General features: G+C 39.2%; 1 protein-coding gene across 2 annotated transcripts in view; it reads right to left on the bottom strand.

Annotated features, from left to right (window-relative positions):
• Positions 1–3,389: 3,389 nt before the first annotated feature.
• axin1 (axin 1) overlaps positions 3,390–22,010 on the bottom strand; it is a 110,273-nt gene continuing 91,652 nt past the window's right edge. Inside the window, exons 7-11 of one of the 2 annotated variants that reach the window (XM_078558970.1) lie at positions 14,634–14,810; positions 13,444–13,689; positions 11,011–11,118; positions 8,445–8,612; positions 3,390–6,049 (exon numbers count right to left, since the gene is read on the bottom strand). In XM_078558970.1, coding sequence (XP_078415096.1) covers positions 5,923–6,049; positions 8,445–8,612; positions 11,011–11,118; positions 13,444–13,689; positions 14,634–14,810 — 826 coding nt within the window. In that variant the 3' untranslated portion in view covers positions 3,390–5,922. The remainder of the gene's footprint in view (positions 6,050–8,444; positions 8,613–11,010; positions 11,119–13,443; positions 13,690–14,633; positions 14,811–22,010) is intronic. The other variant, XM_078558971.1, reaches the window with a different exon arrangement.

Below are 22,010 nucleotides of genomic sequence, written 5' to 3'. Positions count from 1 at the left end.
TTATGGCATTTTCAGTATTTTATAGGTTTGCTATTGTTAGTGTAGCCACTGGCTTAATGTAATTATATATTAAATTCTGCACCAAGGTAAATGGCAAAACTGGAAAAGTCTTCTACTGGTAAACAATTTGTGCTATTCTAACTTGGTAAGAAGTATCACTCCTTCATTGCAGCAAAAAGGGATCTATTTCACATGTCTATTACATAATTTCTTTACAACACAGAAACAGTACATTTGGCCCAACAGGTCTATGCTGGCAGTTATGCTCCATTTGCATGTCCTCCCTTAATCTCAACAAATACTGTTTAACTATGTTTCGGTCTATTATATTGAGTTCAGTAGGCTCACAGCCAGACATGAATTACATACTGATATCTGGTTTCTCTGAGACATAACATTTAATCAAGAGCTCAATGTATTCAAAATATAAAATAACTACTTTTGTACCATTAAAAAAGTAAGCTTATGGTAACTTTAGACTTGAAAACATGCATGTTTTCTGACATGTGCATTGAGTGACATCAAAACTAGCTAATTACAGTAAGTCCCTGTTTAACCTCGACTCAGTTAACATTGTTTTGCTTTAACACCGTTAACAAAATAGGGTCAATTTATCCGTTTAACATCACGAGGTTCACTATAATGTCATTTGCCACAGATTTCCTGTTCTGTGGCCTGCATGAGGCCATGACATTTTCTCCATTGCTCCGCTCCTGCCCTCCATCCTGAAGTCTCTCTTTTTCCCGGCTCCCATTCCCAACCTCCATTCCTCCTTTTAAGTTCCCGGTGCTCGTTGCCACCAGCAGGGACACCCTTCAACTGCTCCTCTTCCCCCTGCTCCCACCCTTGCCCTTAAATCCCTCTACCCCGGCCACCATTCCTGCCTTATATTCCTGCATTTAAAGTCCCCGGCGTCTGTTGCCACCAATGGGGATTCCTTCAGCTGGCTCCTCTTCCCCTTGATCCCGTTCCTAGCTTGTGTTGAAGTCCTGGGACTTCTTCAGTTATTGCCTGCACTGGCCAACTTCTGCCACTAGATGGAGACTGGTCAATCTGAAACCAGGGCCAGAATTTTCGGCTTGGCGAGTGGGGGGTGGGGCTCGATCGCCGAGGCGTAAAATAACACTGGGTGACATCGGGCGTGTCTCAACGTCACCGCGCATCATTTAGATTTTCAGTTTGACTTGGCTGCATGCCCAAACTGTCAAAGGCCTATACAAGTACAGTATTTCAATCTGTGCATTGGTTTTCCAGACAAGAAAAGCCAACTCCGGCTTTAACATTGATTCCTATGGGAACCCATGATTTACCTACAGTCAAGTCGCAATTTTCAGGAATGCCATTGCAACTTTAAGTGAGGACTTACTGAATTTAATAATTCCCCATATAACAGAACTGGAAAGCAATCACCAGAACAGATTGCATGGAGATTGAATAGCACTAAAGTCAGTTTAAAAAAAAATTCTTATAAAGTTATATAATTTCGTATTAAAAACTAGGTTATTCTTCCAATTACTAGAAAGTGGCTCTTATTGGGAAATGTGTGATCATCAGATGTGGATAGGATCAATTCTGCTGAATGCCCAGCTTCTACACATTTAGGCAGCCGAATGGCAGTAAACAAAACTGTGGGAAGAACAACGCCATCAGAATGGAGGTTGGGTGGGCAATGGGGCAGCGGCATGACAGTTTGATTGTTTACGTTAATAGATTGGGGAGGCGGTGGCATTGTCACTGGGCTAGTGTTCCAGAGACCCAGGGGATGCAGGTTTGAATCCCACCACGGCAGACGGCAATAAAAATCTAGAATTATAAGTCTAATGATGACCACGAAACCATTGCCGATTCACTAGTGTCCTTTAGGGAAGGGAATCTGCCATCCCTACCTGGTCTGGCCTACATGTGACTGTAGACCCACAGCAATGTGGTTGACTTTTAAATACCCTTGGAACAAGGGCAATTAGAGATGGGCAATAAATGCTGGCCTAGCCAGCGACGCTCACAACCCACGAACGAATTTTTTAAAAATGCTAAAGCCCATTGACATTCACCATTAGGATCCCACACTAAGAATGGCTACTTCAGCTAATTACCAAAAAGCTGCTACCTTCTCCAAGAGTTGACATCTTTAGGAAAGCACAAGGGAAACAAAAAAACCATGTGGTATTAAAATTTAACCTGCAGCAAAATTCAGTCCCATAACTGCAGTACGACTTGTTTGTCTAAAATCAGTCATTGGAAAAACCAAATACGACAAAGGGTGAAATCCAAGAAACTGCCCATCAGTCCTGCAGTATTAAATCATATCATACATCATTACAATTTAGAAGCTGCTGAAAAGAATTGTGTTGATTATTCAGGCTCATTTGAACATAAAATGAGTCAAAGTATATAGAGCCATGCAGAATTGATATAAACTTTCAATCTTATAAAGACCGGAAAACTTATAAAGACTGTACATCCAACTAGATGTGGGAAGCTTTCCGCTTTGATTAATTGCTTAGGTATTCTCAGCGCTCAATGATGCACATAATAAACTGATCTACTCACTTCAACTACTCAAATATGTGTTAGAAAAGTTGTCGTTTTGTTGTTTAAAATATCAAAATGAAGGTGCCAATCAACAAACAGAATTGGAGATATGAATGCTCCCAAATATGGTTAAAGTCTAAATAGTATCAATCTAACTTAGAAAAATAAAATTTAGTTCTGTAATGTACTTCAGATACATTATTGTCCTTTAACGGTGGAAGCCATGCTTTCCTGGTCTGACCAATGTGTGATTCCAGTCCCACATCAACTTGATTGACTCAACTGTTCTCTGAAGTAGCCTAGCAAGGTTCAAAAGAAAAGCCCATCGTCACATTATCAGAGAAACTAGATCAGCAATAAATGCAGGCCTTGTCAGTGACACCCACATTTTGAGAATGAGTATTGAAGGGGCCAAAAAAAAACTTCAGATGCAGTGTCTTTTTTTAATTACTTAACCCTGTGCTTTAGTTAACTAGATATATAATCTGTCAGTATACGCAATGAAATCAGCCAGGATGTTTGAACAGAAAGGATGTGTTTTGCTGTATTTACTATATGTCAATTATAGCGCACTATTTCTGTGCAATGTAAAGCTGACATTTTTGCTTTCTTTAAAATGAAGTAGATGGCCCCTGCCATCAATTCCTTCTGTAATTTCTTTACAGGAGTAAAAATATTTTTCTTCCATGTAGCAGGGTAGCAAAAATATATAGAAACATTACCATTCATTGGTGGCATTCCCCAAATGAAAGAAGAAATGTTTCCTCTGTATTTTGTGATAGGAAATGCATATTAGACAAAGTTAATTTCTAACAGCAGAATGATTAAGAACATGAGCTGAACAGATACAGAAGGTATAGCATACACAGAATTCACTTTATTTTTTTTTCTTTATTGTCCAAGTACCTTTTAAAAGATAATTGTACAAGTCAGCACACAAAGATGACTGAAACCAGGTAACTAAATCTTTTGACGTGCTGCTACTTGAAGACATCATCTTTAGAAAATGTACATATTTACAATGGAAACCCTTAGAAAAAAGGGAAATGCAAAACCCGTGAATGCAGGGCCACATAAAAATCCCGCTGGACACCAAATGCAGGAGGAGAAACCATACTGCAGATCCCTGGATGAGGAGAGCTATTCCTCAGTCATGGGGGTCACATAGCGTCGGACAGGTAACAGCATTGAATATAAAAGGCACTCTGTGATGTACTTTTATTTACACAATACCTTTCTGAAACAAATATGTTTTAGGCTGTTCCTTGGACTGCCAGATTTTGGGAAAATTTGTAACTAATTATCCTTTCTGTGTAACAGACTGAAGACCCGTCATTAGTTTTAAACCCAGCTTCTACACATTTAGGCAGCCGAATGGCAGTAAACAGAACTGTGGGAGGAACAATGCCATCAGAATGGAGGTTGGGTGGGCAGCAATGGGACAGCGGCACGATAGTTTGAATGTTCACGTTAATAAATTGGCAGAGCGATGAAAGCCCAACTTGCAGTGTGAAGTTTTAAAACCAGAATCAATGCCCTTTTGACATCAAGGACACCTGTTATAAATAAACCAGCAATGAAATTTGACAGATGAAAATATGGTTTTTCTCTGGCAATTCCCAGACTCAATATCCTGATTAAAATCTTACCAACAGTAACTTTTACTGTATAGGCCTTTTCTCCCCCATGAGAAAGTTTGTTGCAGGAAGTGAATTTACTTATGTAGTTTTTACTTATGCACCATTAAAATTGAAGCTGAATACCAATAACTGTAGCAGATTGATTAATGAAAAAATGCTCAAACACCAAATGTTATAAAATGACAGTGATTACTGAGCATTTAGATTGAATAGTTTGGCCAGCAGAGGATTTGTTTCTGTTACCAAGAGCGGTATCTTAAAATTTGGCTGAGGGCAGGTTCAATCCTGCAGAAGACAGAATATTTTAAGTATGTTGCCAGTTCAAAGACACGGTTATTTATGATTTATTAAACTAGTTGTAAGATGTTGTGTACACCATGAAGAATAAACTGAATGGAGGAGAAACGTGATGAGAATGGCTTCTGGGTCTCCTTGTTAGACCTACACCAAATTTTGACAAATATTCAAATTTATGATTGCTCCAAAACTATTCCGGAGCCAATAAACTGAAGTGAACTTAACCAAAGTTTCAGTTTTCAGGAAATTAGATGTGAATTTGTGTCTAATACAGATCAATGTTAACACTGCATGCACCTGTATATTAGTTTGGCAATAGCAACAGAAGTGCCACATGTCACTTACATTGTAAGCTGTAACCTGCGATAACCTGAATGGAGGTTTCCAAAAAAAAACTCAAGTGCTGTTGGCTGCCATGTTGTGATATCAGCTTCATGCTGGACACAAAGTTTAGGGATTGTTAAGTGTAAAATATTGTAACCAATTTGAGTTTGAATCTGATTCTAGGATGCTGACTGACAAAACTTGCACAAGCTTCGGGAGCTGCTAGAGTTAGCAAACTGCTTCAACAGCACAAGTACAGTATGTACTATTGCAAAGCGGTAATCTAACTCATCCAAGTTTTTCAATGGTTTGGGATTCACTAACTAGGGTTAATCAGTTTTTGTTTTCAAACTGGAGCAGGAACGTGCAGAAACTGAAAAGCAGCATCGGCATTATAAGTGCTAGGTACCAAAAAAATTGGTAGGGGTTGGGGAATAGGGACCAGTCAATCACTCCTCAACATACACATTCCTATAATATTAGATCTTAACAAAACTGTGCAACTTTTTCATATGAAAAGACCTATACAGCAGTATTTGCAAGGGTGGCCTATGTAAACTTTCTTGATGGACATTTTGTCCTGATAAGACAACGGAATCAGTGATAATCATCCAACCTACAAGTGGAGAAACAACTATCAATGGTTTGAAATAGGGACCAAATAGCTATTATTACAGATGGCTGTACACATTTGGTGAGCTCAAGTACCTGTATGTATGTTTAAAATAACATAAGAGCACTGTTACATTAAAAATGCTATTTTCCTCAGATTACATTATATCAAAAATATGCAGCTTTAGTAAACAGTTTCATATTACAATTTCTAATACAATTTTACAATGCTACATTACACTTAGTGTTTGAAGTATACTGATAAAGAGAAGATAATGCTGCAAACATTCCCATCGAAGGACTGCAATGGCAGACCTTGGTGTTGAAAGCACCATTTTTTCTGCTGTAACGAGCAGTTGTAAAATATCCCTGTGGAGAGTTGGAAGCCTTAATATGTCAGCAAGATGCATTTTCCACAGTTCACTACCGTGACCCCCAGTAATGTAGTTTGAAGTACTCCAAGCAGCTGAAACATCTCTTGTACCATTACATACTCCTCTTCATGGCCGTCTTGCATTTAGTCAATTTTTTCCACTTTTCCAATAATTTTCTCCTCAAAAATTGGCAGAATTGCTTCCTCATCACGCACCTCTTCAAATACTACCCCACAGTCAAACTCATCACTTACTTTCTTGAAATAATACCTGCAAAACAAAAAAGTTGTTTTCTCAGTATACCATTAAATGTCACTACTAGCTGTTTAATTTCTGTGCTGACAATTTTAAAATCAAAACCTTTTATACAAAAGACAGCCCTTGAAAGATAATCACAGGGTTCAATAATGTTTTGCAACTATTTCTTAGTTTCTTCCTTTAATTGAAGTATTTCTGTTCCATGCACTGTATCCAGCCAGAAAACAGGTAGACAACTTGCCTTTGCGATTACCCAATAGTAAAGCAGATCTGAAGCCCAACCTTTGGAGATTGCAGACCCTGTAAAACATTGTACTTCTCTCATCCAGTTTATTAAAATTCTGCAGTGATGGAACAGACTTACTTCCAAGTTTCTAACAAATTAAGTCGAATTATAGCAACCAACCAACTCAAGCCAAGCCTCAGATTGATTCATGCACCACTTCTTGGCTGATTTAATCCATCCTGTGAGATTTACCCATGTACACTACGATTCATCTTAGTGAAACCTTTGAATGCTGAAATGAATCAAGTCATCTCCATTTTTCGAGATTCTCTCTCACGCATCACAAACTTTTAATTCTTTTGATGTCACAGAATATTAAAATTTAACAGCCACAAGAACACTAAGATTTGCAGATCCAAATCTGCAGAAATTAATCAGTTGAGTAGGTATAACTGGCTATTTTGTTTGTTAATCCTGTAGTAACTAATTATCTTATACTGTAGTAACGTTAGTTAATCAGGAGTATCCAAACTTTTCATCTTGTAGGGCCACTTGGGCCATAGCTGAGAGCCTCATGGACATATTCAAAGTTAAGTCACTGTTCCCATTAATCAAACTACAGATAAACAGGTTTTAGTGTTCTTATTCAAAGTTTATCTACGATTGAGGCAACTGCATTAAAATCAACCTTCTCAAAATATGTGGGTACATGAAGTTCAAGCACAATAGACCAGCGTGTAAGAAACAGAAGGACGAATATAACTGAGCTGCTGAGTAATTGGGGCTCCTGAGCCCATGGCCCACAAGTTTGGGCAGTCCAGCATTAAATTGTAGTAAGAGTATCATTTCATTTAAATAAAAAATCTATAACATATGCATCGTTCTGAAAAATGCTCTGAAAGGTTGTTTCAAAGCACCCAAGCTCTTTTAGGTATAGGGCTGGATTTTATTTATTTTTTATTCATGGGATGTGGGAATCACTGGCTAGGCCAGTATTTATTGTCCATCCCTAATTGCCCTTGTTCAGGGGGTATTTAAGAGTGGGTCTGGAGTCACATGTGGGCCAGACCAGGCAAGGGCAGCAGATTTCCTTCCCTAAAGGAAAGAAAACCAGATGGGTTTTTACAACAATCAGCAATGGCTTCATGATCATCATCAGACTTTTAGTTCCAGATTTTTACTGAATTCAAATTTCACCATCTGCCGTGGTGGGATTCGAACCTGGCTCCCCACAGCATTACCCTAGGTCTCTGGAATACCAGTCCAGTGACAATAACACTATGCCACCGCCTCCCCATGGCAGGAGCCATGGTAGCCGGGCCCACTTAATCGTGGTGGAGTCCACACATCAGTCTGCCGGCTGCAGGAAAACCTCCCTCAATTAAATCAGAGGGTGTATAGGACTGACACAGGGTTCCTGGCTGACGGTGGTGGCAAGATGTCAATTAGGCTCATTAATGAGCTAATTGATACCCACTATCCTTTGGCCTACCACAATTTGGTGGTGGTTCAGGTCAGAGATAAAATGGAGCAGACTCCCGGGGAGTGAGTCCCTGGTTATCAGGCGCTCAGTACCCAATCGAGGAACCTGAGATCAGACAGAGGGTGGGTGCTGAAAGCCACTCCCCCACCCTTCCCACCGATCCCTCTCACCACCCTACCCCCCATGACCTCTGCCCTGCAACCCCCACCCCACCTTCATTCACCTGTGATCTGGGGTCCCTCTGCAATTCTGGGTCTCAGGTGGGTGCAGTTCCACCAGTAGCCTCCACTCCCGCTGGCGGCAATGACAAGCATTGGCCTCTGAATGGCTGGCAACTCTCGGCAGACAGGACTACCACAGCCGGGATGGGAGGCCAATTAAGTACCTGAAGGGCACTTGATTCCATTGGCCTCCTCCCCCCCACCCCTATCCCCAGAATTAACAGGGGTTCCCCGTCGGTTCCCCAATTGGTAGATAAGACCCCCAACAAAATCCCAGCTATGATGTCTGATGCACTTCTGCATATTGACATTGCTTTTTTAAAAAAAAAATTGGTAATTTAATATCTTCCCCCTTCCCAAGCAGCCATTCATTTTCTAACACCCCTTTCAACTGATATTGGTTTGGACCCTTCCATTGGGGTGATTAGTCATAATTTCTGCTGCAGTGAAGATAAATTTAAGTTTGGACATACATACCTGTAATTCCCTTTCTTAGTCAACAGCTCCTTGAACTGTCCCAATGTGACGACACGCCCTTTAACAGATGTCCTGTATGGAATTGGCTCCCCACAGAAGTAGTAGGCCACCACAATGTTATCACCAGACTGAGACACACCATTTGCTGACTTCTTTTGAGGTTTATGCCTGTAGTGGAAAAAGATCATAGTGAGCTTCCTTTCATTTCATCACACAACTAAAAATTGGTAGAATATCTGCAGAAATAAGACTGAGTTGAGGAAATGAATCATCATATTTTTGCTAGTTTTTACTGAGGAAACAAAAAAGAATGTATAAAGCCAATTAATAAAACTATGACTGACACCCAAACAGTGTTAACAAAAATCACTGGCTGCATCGGACTATCTGGTTTCTAACACCTTTCAAGTTCGCTGTTTCCTTTGGGTTCAAGCGCTAAGCAACTAAGTTGATAGAGACAGTGTCATGCATTTGGGAGTATTTTAACTCAATCATGTCATACACTATTAGATATTGTTTTAAATTTGAATTGCTGCAAAATGATTCCGGGCTGTAAAATAACAGGTTTGTGATTACCAGAGTGTATTTTCACGATTAAACCAGTGTGTGCTCTCAATCGGTAAACTACTTTATGAAGACATCATGTATTAAAAGAAGGCAATTTGAATTTCTTAAAAAGTAATGAAAAGACAGAGGTATTACTATAATGTTTAAACAATTAATGCCCTTTCTCAAAGCTGGATAATCCCCACTAAAAACTTACTGCATTGGAACAGGCACGAGGGGCCAAAAGGCCTCCTTTGGTGCTGTAAGATTTTATGATTCAATGAGGCCCTCGAGCATTAATCCTCACGCAAATTGGCATCTTAATCTTACTTTAGCAATGCTGAAACTTAATCACAGAATCTTTCTGAAGTGCACCATCTTGTTTCATTATCCTTTCGTTCAATGTTGACTTAACGCCCCCTTCCAATATGACTCTTTCCATCAGCCAAGCTGCACTTGACTGCTCCATAACCCCTTAGGTACAGCAATTTGGCATTAAGAAAGCATCTACTACTCCAATGGAACATTAAACTGTACACCAATCAAATGCACTATACACCTGTGAAAGTACGATCAAAGTTATTGGTAACTGAGCTAATGACAACTATCTAATCTTTATTGTTGACATTTCAATTCCACTTGTTTTCAACTGTAATCATTATTTCCAAATGGTAGCTAAACCTTATTAAACCCAATAGCAAGCAGCAGCACATAAGCATAAAAATAAGGGGAATAAATAGTATTCCTCCCAGCAACAGGAGTCCTGTAAGGAGAAAAAATAAGTTTATTTTGCCCTCTTGAGTTTCCCTTGTGGACTGATGCACAGCAGTTTTAAACTAGGTACAAAAATCCACTCCATCCATTGGAATGAAAAATTGATTTGAGGCAGGAAACCTCAATGGAGATGAAAGTGGAGCTTAAATTATCAAATCAAAATATTTTAAATTACTAGAATACCTACATAAACCTTTTCAATGATAAGATATTTTGTGAACATTCAAAAATGTTAACAATTGTCATTATACTTTTAACATGAAATTGAAACTTCTCTAATTAGATCTGAGGGATTATCAAGAAACTGATTGCATTAAGATAACTGTGTGGAAAGCAAGATCTTAAAATTACAACTTCAATCATTTTTAATCTGTCATGTCAATAAAAAAAGTCCAGATCACAAAGAAGTTCCTGACACCAATTATATAACTTTACAACCAACTGACATTAAGATATCGTGCATGTGTTTGTTACTACTTCTAGTAAACAACTGATGTAATAGTTCTGCATTATATGTTTTGGTACACATCTTAGCAGCCATATTAAAAAAGGCCCAGGTATTCTGCCAACAAATGGAAGTATCAAGTGGCAGTGATCGAAAAGCAAAACTGTTAATAGTTTGTTTCATACTTCCAAAATATCTATGAAAATTAGTTTTTGCAAGAGATGGAATCTCCAGCATAGGGAATATCTCAACACTTACCTTCTTTGATCTTATTTAGTTCTTTGATCTTATTTAGTTCCTTTCAAGCAATTATGTAAATGTTGCTAAATGCAGTTTAAAACTCATACTCCTGCTTTTTCTTTAATCATAATCACTAAACTTAACTTTCAAGTGCCTTCCCATTGCCTCAGCAGACTTAATTTACAGGTAAGATGCAGTACTAATCTGTTTTTATAAGATGGGGATACAGGCAAAACAGGTTGTCTAAACTGCACTGAAAGGATACTACACAATGTATCATTCTCATTTAGTTCCCTCATAAGCAGCTACAAGATCCAGAGATAATAGCTCCTGATGACATTTTACAGCAATAAATTCAATGTCAGTCCAATGTGCATGGAGTTAGTACAAAGCATTTATGTTAAAAATATATTGCAATATCAAGAACAAGTTTGTGTTAATATGAAAAATATACTTATATTTAATTAACTAAAATTCAGTGCTATTAAAATGTAGGCCTATGTACAAACTAATATCTAAACCTAGGATGACAGAGAATGCATCAACAGCAGTGGGACGTACTCTGACTCAGAGAGATCCATGTCGGAGACGGCTGGTACCACATTCAGCACTGGAATACATGCAGGCCTGATAGAAGTGCGACCCCGTTGGATAACCTCTTGCACATACCTGCAGTGTCATGGAGAATAATCCTCGGAATTAGAATGCTCTACTCCAGCTACCTGTCTGCTTTCTCCTCTCTCAAAAACAGCCATTACTACAATCATGGCGCATACTTTGCCCATTTGCTGCCTTATTCAGAGGTAGCACCCCTGTTTCATTTTAAGTTATGGATTATCTTCTTGTCTATATGATACTACTTTCTGGCTAAGTGTAGATTCCAAAATTTCTACTTAAAGAACCATCAAACTGGGCACTTGGAGGTGCAAGAGAACAGCAAGGGGCAACGCATTAATCATTTCCATAATCATAACCTTGTGCATGGAAACATCATGCATAATCTCTGTAGATCAATGCAATAATTCTAGATACACTTGAGAAGACACTACACATCCACAGATCTATCATAAATTAGAACTTAAAGTTCTAACCTTAATAACCTAGTAGAATCTAACAGTGTCTAAATACTACATTTAATGGACATGGCCACTAATAATTAAAATTAAACATCTTATTTTGGCCTTAAATTTGGTCCAGTAATAGGTATTAACTTACAAAAAATATATTCTGTTGAACTAAATTTCTAAATTCTGCTGTAACCAACTTCAATCTGTACCTGATGAAAATGACAAATTATGCAAATTCCAATATTTACCTAAAATGAAACAAGTGAGCACAAAAACAATTAGAATTGAAAAAGCTTTGAGTTAGCAGTTGTCTTCTTTAAAAGAATTGATCTAACTGCACATTTTGGCACTTTGGTGAATCAAGAAGTTTGTGCCTTAGGTGATCCACCACATAGCAAGCTTTAAATTTCAGTGATGCCATCAAGGGGAAGAGGGTTAGAGCTGCTCACACAAATCCAATAGAATACCAGGGTTGCAGAGCAACTGACATCAGGGTTTGCTAGGAAATAATGATTGGCATTTAATCGGGGGGAGGTGGTGAGAGAGCGGGGAAGAATAAAACAGCAATTTTATTGCGCTAGATGGCCAATTTAGTCAAAATATTTGTGGTTAAACTTCTGGGCTGCAAATTCACACAGCAGTTTCTAAACTCTGAAAGCAGACACTTAACTCTTACCTTACGATTGAACAATCTGATAATTATCTGCTCTGACCTCTAAAATATAAAACATGCCTCAATACGTCATCAAGTCTGTCACAATGCCAATTTAACAAAATACCTATTTGATCAATATTTTCAATTCTAATTTAGGTGAATTTTCATATTAAAAAGCAAATAGAATTACAAATGTGCATTATTTATGTAGATATTAAGAGGTATTGTGCAGCACCATTATTTTCTAATGCTTTGTTTGAAGGATTAATTGTAATTTGAAGTTCAATTAGCTTGTAAGATACCTTTTTGGTCAGCCTCATCACACTAACAAAATTTGCATTGCCAAATAATTAGATAAAGTATACATTAAACAAGAGGCTGATTACAAAGAAACATGGTTTAGAATTATTCACAGAGGCTAGAAGAACTGAACTGTTCTGATGTGATTGCATATCTAAGGCCATTAAATATTTTGGCAGATCATCACACTTAAAAGTATCTTATCTGACAATCTGAGAGAATATAATTGAAAGATATTAGGACACAAGCTGGGTACAATGGTGCTTAGTCCAAAACAAAGGAAAATGACAAGTTTTGGTAATCAGTTTAAAAAGGTTTTGCAAAACTCATTTTGTGGCTTGCAGCATATTAGAAGTCTCACTTTCAGGATTCTCGTCCATTGGCAAGGAGTCAATGGTAGAACAGAGTGTCGAAAGCTCACAAACCCAATCACCTGAGAAATCTTCAGTGCAAACCTTATCCTAATTTAAGATTTTATGGAGTTTTAGGAAGAATATTTTCCACAAGGCAGGCACGAAGTGCCCAGTAGAGGCCAGGCTCTTCTTAACAAAGGAAACAATATTTGGACTCCACGAGTTGAGTCAGCATGGGCTATTCATGTGACTCTACTGACGACATTGGAAATAACAGCCCCACAAAATTAAGAGGGAATCAAACACTTTTTTTTTACTATAAGATGTAATTTCCTGAATGTAGCCAATAATACTTTTCAGCATTCAATTCAAAACAAATAGTCAGATCAAATGTGTACTTTATGTTTTAACAGTGTAGTATTTGTAAATGCATAGAAAATACCATGTCTCTTTTTAAATGGATGGCAAATAATGTCTAGGTCATTTGTAGACTGCCAACTTTATCATTATCCAGCACATATATTAAACAACATTTATAAAGGTTGAATTTTTGACCTTTTAATTTCAAAGTGCACTACCTCTGACAAAGCAAAAGTGGAATACAGCTGATTCTTCTCACCTTTGCTTGGACTGTAGTTTGCCACTCTTCTTTTCCTCCTCTTCAAGCCGTCTGCGTGCCTCTTCCAATTGAGTCAGAGGGTTGGGTGCTGGGTTGGGTGGCATGGTTGGATCCTGAATGAATGGGTGTGACGGTTGGACAGGATTTCGCAGCTGTGCACTGACCCATGGATGAACAGCTCCTGGCCTCTCAATTGAACTTGGTCTAGAAGTATCATGACTAGGTTGTTTCTTAGCCCCTATCAAGCTGTAACAAAAAGGGTGCGTGTTATTAGTTCATCTTTGCAAAAATCTTTTTATTGACATGAAATCAGAAACTGAACATTACACACTTAGGAGGACACAATGATCATTAACATTGGTTTTGCTGATTTAATAATGCAAGATTGTGGGTTCATTTTTTGTGATGATTGAGCTCCTCTGTTGACCACTAAAGCTTTGGTTAATTAAAATTAAGAAACTTTGAATGGAGTAGGTGTAGTCTTTAAAAAGACCTTCTTAAAAAAGTAAAAAAGTTTAAATTATGATGAATCCAACATGCTTGTCGGTTTTCTTCTTCTGGGCAGGCACAAGTTTGAGGCGTAGCTTACATATGTATATTAAATGTTTTTCAATAGAATGAAGAGTATTGGTCCATTAATAAGTTATTTTATAATAATAAAAGCAAACTATTGTAGATGCTGGAAATCGGAAATAAAAACAGGAAATACTGAAAAAAACTCAGCAGGTCTGGCAACAGCTGTGGAGAAACAGACTTAATATTTCAGGTCCGTATGACTCTTCTTCAGAGCTCTGGGCATATGGATCTGAAACTTTAACACTGTTTCTCTCTCCACAGGTGCTGCCAGACCTGCTGAGTTTTTCCAGCATTTCCTATTTTATAATAATGTCTGGGATTTTTAAACTTGAAATAGTGCTATATATTTGTCAATCAAGTTATAGTGATTGTTACTTCTGTTACAACAATGAGAAAAAAAACTTTCATATCTGTTCTTTTGGGGAATCTCTTTTTCTATGGAAGTTTTGGAAGGACAATTAGGGAAAATGCAAATTTTGAAAAAGGATTCACATGCAGTATTAGGCTGTGACACAATATTAGGTAATGCACAATATTACGGTTTCATATATATATATAAAAAAAGCATGCATAAGAGCAACAGTATATATTCAAATCAAAGGAGGTTCTCTTACTTATGTGGAGCCTTTTTGTGCCTGTGAATTTCCTTCTCTCCTTCAATTATCCATTGCATAATCTTCTGATTCCGCTCCATGTCCTCTGGAGGAGCAGGGTTTTCGTAGCTCCCAGCATCTGTTTTTCCCGGCTCAGTCTTCTTGGTATTTCGTTTCGACAGTGTGTTGACTTTACCACTGCACCATAATATTCAAATCAGTCAGTATTTTAAAAGCTTTATGGTATCACAACTATTCATCTTAGAAAGTTCAAGTCCAAACATCAGGTGATTCTCTACTCAGATTATTACAGCTATTTTATGCCATTTTGACATAAATTCAGTTAACCTTTTCCAATTTTTTTCAAATATTCATCATCAAGTATATCTAGACATTATTCATTGCACTAAGTAGTTCAGTGGTTTAAGACACTACTTGTGTTTCACTCGGTGCCTGGGCTCATCTTGATAAAATGCAAGGAACCAGTATGAGACAAGTTTGGATAGTTTTAATCCAGTAACACAAAATTGTCCTTAATTTAGCATTAATTGGCAATTTCTTTCAGAGAACCCAAGTGGGTGATATGGGATGTCACACTGGTGCAGTAGTGCGTACTCTTTATAGGTTGGGCTGAAGGACCTTTACTGTACCTTAACTGGTTTGAGAGTGCTTATGACCAACGTAAATATGAAATAGGCAGAGTTCCATTTCTTTAACACCCCTCATCAGGTTTTTTGTTACTCAATGTTAAATATTGACAGAATTAGAACACTCGAGTACAAATGCTTACATTTTTTTAAAAATTAAAACTGGCCAGGGATATAGGTGAACGTGACAAGTCTGATATATTTCCCAAACTTAGTTGCCCACAGAAAGTAGATGAGTGCCTTCTCCTTGGAACTGTTGCAGTTGTCCCTCTTCTTCAGTATTGTTCCACTCCTTTTCGAAACTGCCATCAACCCTTGCTCAAAAAACATTTCAGCCCCAGTGCACTTCAAAATTACTGCCCTATTTTGGTCTTCTCCAAAATCCTTAAAATTGTCACTGACTGTTTCTTATTCACCAGATAAATAAATTCTTTAAAGGGATTCCAAAGAATTTCTCAGGTATCTCTACTCATTTACAAAGTCATGCTGTAATATTATTCCCTCCTTCAGGTGTCCAAGTTGTCTTACCATTGCATATACCTGGTTCGCTGAATTCTCAGATCTGTTCATCTTTTCCACAACCCCGTTTGAATCTCTCCAATTAGGTTTCTGCTCCTACCAAAGCATTAAGCAGTCACAGATGACCTCTGCAATTGACTGTGGTCCATGTTCCTTTCTTGGCCTCTCTGGACTTAGCATTCTCCCTTCTTTGGTTCCACTTTTCTCTTTCGTGGAAACCAGATCTCCAGCAATTACCATTCTCACACTTCAGCCTCCTATTAGGGTCAATTAGGGGGCAGACGATCTATGTTCACTCCATCACAAAGACCATCTTCTTCCAACACCGTAATATTGTCCATGTTTGCCCCTACCTCAGGTGATCTACAGTTGAATCCCTCATCTAGGCCCTCCCTCAGCTCCAGATTCAAATATTCCAATGTTGTCCTTGGCAACCTCCCAATTTCCATAAATTTCAAACTCAATCAAACTTTTTAGCCCATATCCTATCTGTCTTTAAATCACTGCATAGCCACGCCTCTCCCTATCTCTTATTTGCTCCAATACTACAACCCTAACCTCCTCCCATCTTTAGCCTGTTCTGTATCCACCCTCTCATCACTGACAGCTGTGACCTCAAATGCCAAAACCTCAATTTCTGTGATTTGATCCTTAAAACCCCTTCTCACTCCATCTTTTTGACAACATTTTTGGACGCCCCCTCCTAACATCACCTCCTTTTGTCCAACATCCATTTTTCTGATTCCATTTCGTGAGTCACCATTTAAACATCATCTATGTTAAAAGCACAATATTTTAAGTGAAAGTTGTTGTTTTCGCGTTGAGGTAGGTAAGAAATTAAGTGTATTATTTTCTGGTAGATAGCTTTAATGACTCATTTGAATCAGAAGGTAAGTATTCTCATTTTTAAAAATTGATGTAAAAAGATAGCCCTTGAAACACACCAGTGAATCACGTGTACATAACATTTTGGCACTCAAGGGAATGTTTGTTAGAATGATTGTTAAAGAAGCTATACCTGAGAAATATATTGGAATTCCTTAAAGACAATGAATCTGCTGAATAAGAAATACTTAGAAACATATAACATACAACAAATCCAGTGAAATTTAAACCGATAAGAAAGTTGGCTGACAAGTGGCAGGTGTTGTTTAATGTGAATAATACAGATTATTCCGATCAGGCATGAGGAAAAAACTGTTAAGTGTAAGCTAAATGTTTGCAGTACATAAGGGATCTTTATGAATAGTTCCTGTAACCATCAGCCAAGGAGCAGCAAACAGAAAACAGATTTTCGGGTGTGTAGCCACAAAAATAAGTTCAAGGAACCGATAACGAACTTCAACAAAACACTGGTGTAGCTCTGAAGAGTCACGTGGACTCAAAATGTTAACATTTGTTTCTCTCTCCATAGACGCTGCCAGACCTGCTGAGATTTTCCAGCATTTTCTGTTCTCATTTATTATACTGGTGTAGCCTTACATGGTGTAATTGTAATATATCATGACATTAGAAAGGGGACAACAAAAGGTAATCAAATTAACACCTTAGAATGAGAAAAGGACACAGAACTGGAATTTTCACACCATGGAAAAGGAGGATTCTGGAAATATTACTGAGATGTTCAAAGGGTACCAATAAATACAAACATTTAGAAGTTCAATTTTTGTTAAACTTTAAAAGATTCAAGCTCAGAACATGAAATGTGAACAAGCAGTTTAGATTTATTATTCTACACAGAGTGTTTTATATGTGGAATATACTACCTGGATAGGCACATCAATTAGCAAATACAAGGAGGAACTGGATAGATATTAGCCAGGGAAAAAGATTGTGACATGAGACACAGATTAATGCAAGGTCTTTTCAAAATTTGTGGTGGGCCAGATGGATTCCAATGGTCTTTTTGAATTATGTAAATCCCCGAGTTCCAAGGGGCAGCCTGAAAATTTTCTTGACATAGATTATTAAAATATTAACAGACCTTTGAAAGTGTGATGCCAACACTAATGCTGGCCATGTAATGTACGTGACCAAAATAAAACAGGATTAAAATTCAGTAAAAAAAAAATTATCAGGATGCTCGAATTTCAATCTTCAATTTACTGAAATCTTTTTACAACCTGAATTTATGCCCCTCTGCGATCGTCCCTCCTGCTTGGTTATGGAAAGCATTCAAAGTCTTTCATATTCTCAGGGCATCCCAAAGCACTTCACAGTCAATGGATTAATTCTGAAGCGTAGTTACTGTCTGGGAAACGTGGCTGTCAATTTCCACACAGCAAGTTTTTTTCAACTATTTATTCTTTCACGGGATGTGGGCGACCCTGGTTAGGCCAGCATTATTGCCCATCCCTAATTGCCCTAGGGAAGATGGCGGTGAGCTGCCTTCTTGAACTGGTGCAGTCCATGTGGGGTAGGTACTTCCATAGTGCTGTTAGAGTGTTCCAGGGTTTTGACACAGCAACAGGGAAGGAATGGCGATATAGTTCCAATTCAGGATGGTGTGTGACTTGGAGGTGAACTTGCAGTTGGTGGTGCTCCCATACATCCGTTACCCTTGTCCTTCTAGACGGCAGTGGTCACTGGTTTGGAAGGTCTGTCAAAGGAGCCTCAGCGAGTTCCTGCAGTGCATCTTGTAGATGGTATTCACTGCTGCCACTGTGCGCTGGTGCTAGAGGGAGTGAATATTTAAGGTGGTGGACGGAGTTCCAATCATGTGGGCTGCTTTGTCCTGGATGGTGTTGAGCTTTGTGTGTTTTTGAAGCTTCACTGATCCAGGCAAGCGGAGGGCATTTTATCATGCCACTGACTTGTGCCTTGTAGATGGTGGACAGGCTGAGGGGATTCAGATGAGTTACTCTGCAGAATTCCCAACCTCTGACCTGCTCTTGTAGCCACAGTACTTACTGGTTAGTTCAGTTCAGTTTCTGGTCAATGGCAACCTTCGGGATATTGATAGCGGGAGATTCAAAGATGGTAATGCCACTGAATGTCAAGGGAAGGCGGTTAGATTCTCTCTTGTTGGAGGTGGCATTGACTGGCTGTTGTGTGCTGTGAATGTTACTTGCCACTTATCCACCCAATTCTCAATGTTGTACAGGTCTGGCTGCATATGGACACAGGCTGCTTCAGTATCTGAGGAATTGCAAATGGTGCTGAACACCGTGCAATTATCAATGAACACCCCCACATCTGACCTTATGATGGAGGGATGGTCATTGACGAAGCAGCTGAAGATGGTTGGGCCTAGGACACTACCCGAAGGAACTCCTGCAGTGATATCCTGGGGCTGAGAGGATTGACCTCCAACAACCACAACCATCTTCCTTTGTGCTAGGTATGACTCCAACCAGCGGGAGAGTTACCCCCCCGATTCCATCGATTCCAGTTTTGCTAGGGCTCCTTGATGCCAAGGGCAGTCACTCCCACTTCATCTCTGGAGTTCAGCTCTTTTGTCCATGTTTGGGCAAAGGCTGTAATGAGGTCAGGAACCCAAACTCAGTGAGCAGGCTATTGCTGAGTAAGTGCCACTTGTAGCACTCTTGACAACCTTCTGTCACTTTGCTGAAGATAGAGAGTAGACTGATAGCACAGTAATTGGCTGGATTTGATTGTCCTGCTTTGTGAGGGCAGGACATACCTTGGCAATTTTTCACACTGCCAGTGTTGTAGCTGTAATGGAAGAGCTTGGCTAGGGGTGCAGCTAGTTCTGGAGCACAAGTCTTCAGTATTGCAGGAATGCTATCAGGACCCATGATCTTTGTAGTATTCAGTGCCTTCAGCAGTTTGAAATCACATGGGGTGAATCAAATTGGCTGAAAACTGGCATCTGTGACAATGGGGGCCTCTGCAGGAGGCCAAGATAGATCATCCACTCGGCACTTCTGACTGAAGATGTTTGCAAATGCTTCATCTTCTGCACTGATGTGCTAGGCTCCTCCATCATTGAGGATGGGGATACTTGTGGAGCCCCCTCCTCCAGTGAGTTGTTTAATTGTTCACCACCATTCACAACTGGATGTGGCATGATTGCAGAGCTTAGATCTGATCTCTTGGTTGTGGGATCACTTAGTTCTGTCTATCGCATGTTGCTTCTGCTGTTTGGGATGTAAGTAGTCTTGAGCTGTAGCTTCACCAGGTTAACACCTCATTTTTAGCTATGTCTAGTATTATTTCTGGCATGCTAGGTATGCTACACTCTTCACTGAACCAGGGTTGATCCCCTGGATAGATGGCAATGGTAGATTGGGGAATATGCCAGGCCATAAGGTTACAGATTGTGGTTGAATACAATTCTGCTGCTGCTGATGGCCCACAGTGCCTCATGGATGCCCAGTTCCAAGTTGTTAGAATCTGTTCGAAATCTATCCCATTTAACACAGTGGTAATGCCACACATCATGATGGAGGGTATCCTCAATGTGAAGGTGGGACTTTGGCCATTTATTCATTTGGTGAGAATTTGTGGAGACAGAGAACCACTTTCTGGTGATACTGGCTGAGGGACGAATATTGACCAGGGTACCATGAGAATTCACAGCTCTTCTTCATATAGCATGAGATCTGCAATGTCCAAACAAGCCGGTAAACAGGGCTTCCTCTGAAAATTGCTGTAGTAATAAAGTTCTACCATTTTGTGATCTATGCAAATAATAGAATTCCCTTGTGAGGCAAAAATGAGTATCAGTTTTACAGTTTACAGATATCACTGACTTCTTCTGCAATTTTTGACTTAAAAGTTGTCCCTGAATTTTAGATGTGAAATTTTCTGCTTGGTTCTCACGTTGAGCTCTTAAAAGCCCAAGTGTAATGTTTTCTAGGAATGCTTGTATCTTCAATTCTGAAGCTGTGGTGGCTGCAAGTGTTTTTGGGGCAGAGCCAGAGACAGACACACACAAATAGAAAAAAATCTTGCTGCCAACAGTCCTAATATTGGGCCTGAACTTCCTCGAGTGGCAGTGTCAGATTGCCACTTCGTGCCCAATTTCTTACTTAATTTTTCTTCGGTCCTATCTCATCCGACCTTTCGACTCAGGCTGGGTGAGATCCAAGTGGTGCAGCGCATCCCTGGGGCCGAAGAGTAGTGGTCCACACCCCTTTTTTTTAAAACAGCACTAGCTGCTGTAAACCAGATAAGTTTAAAGGTCCAGTGAAACTTAAAAAGGTCCTTGACATGTCAGGCAGAAAGCAAGTGTCTAAGTTAAGTGGATAGGATTTGGGGTTTGGGAGGGGAAAGTGGGGGCTGGGGAGGGGAAATCAGAGGAGGTGGCGGGGGGCAGGTCCAGTGGGGGCGTTGGTCTGGGTTTGTACAATTGTTATCCAGAAGTTAGAAGTGGTTTTAATCCTTCTAACTTTTTATGGGTAACTATTGGTGTAACCCAGTTGGAACCATCTAAAATTTGCAGGGCAATTGCCCAGTGGAAGTTTGCACTTCTGGGCAATTGCCATGCAAACCTTACCTGGGAACCTCCGAAGGGAATTTCCCAGCGCATCTTTGGGGTGACCCCCCAAATACGATGTTGGGGAGCTTGGAAGTTACAGCCTACTGTATTTTTTCTGGTTCCAAATTGAACTGTTACATCTTATTTGTATGGTTTGATCTGAAGTAATATGCCATTTCTACCTTTTATTATCTTATAATACTTATGAGGTTCTCCACTCATCCACTTTATTTCAAGTGCAAATAAATTCAAGTTTCTTAATTCAGCCTCACAGTATTAGGGATTAGTGGCACATTGGTTTATAGAGAGAATCACTCGACCAATCCATTCTCCAGGCTTCATTGTTCCCTTGTATTTTGGCAATCCGGTTCTGACAGTACTCACAATCCTATATGACCACAACACTTATAGTTTAACAACTTCTGACTTTTCCTTATTTTGAACATATACAGCAATTTGGCATTGCTTCTCTTGTTGACTGCTGCTGCAATGATTGTATCCATGAAACAAGACTACAAATACTTCTGGATCTCATACAATCTGAACCCTTCAAAATATTTCAGTAGCATTATGTTGTTCAGTTCTTCTTCCCATGGGCAATATTTTGCACTTACCTATTGAAATGTACTTGTCACAGTTATAACACCACATTTTATTAACAAATTTTGTAGACCCATGTCTGCTTCAAATTCAACACTCTCTCTAATTTGGTATAGTCTGTAAAATGTAAACTGTTTGTACTATGCTTCTGAATCCAAACCATTAGTGTAAAGCAAGAACATTATAGGA

The sequence above is a fragment of the Cetorhinus maximus genome, chromosome 15, assembly GCF_964194155.1.
Source record: "Cetorhinus maximus chromosome 15, sCetMax3.hap1.1, whole genome shotgun sequence".
Taxonomy (NCBI): Eukaryota; Metazoa; Chordata; class Chondrichthyes; order Lamniformes; family Cetorhinidae; genus Cetorhinus; species Cetorhinus maximus.
This window is presented reverse-complemented; position numbering and strand designations above follow the sequence as displayed.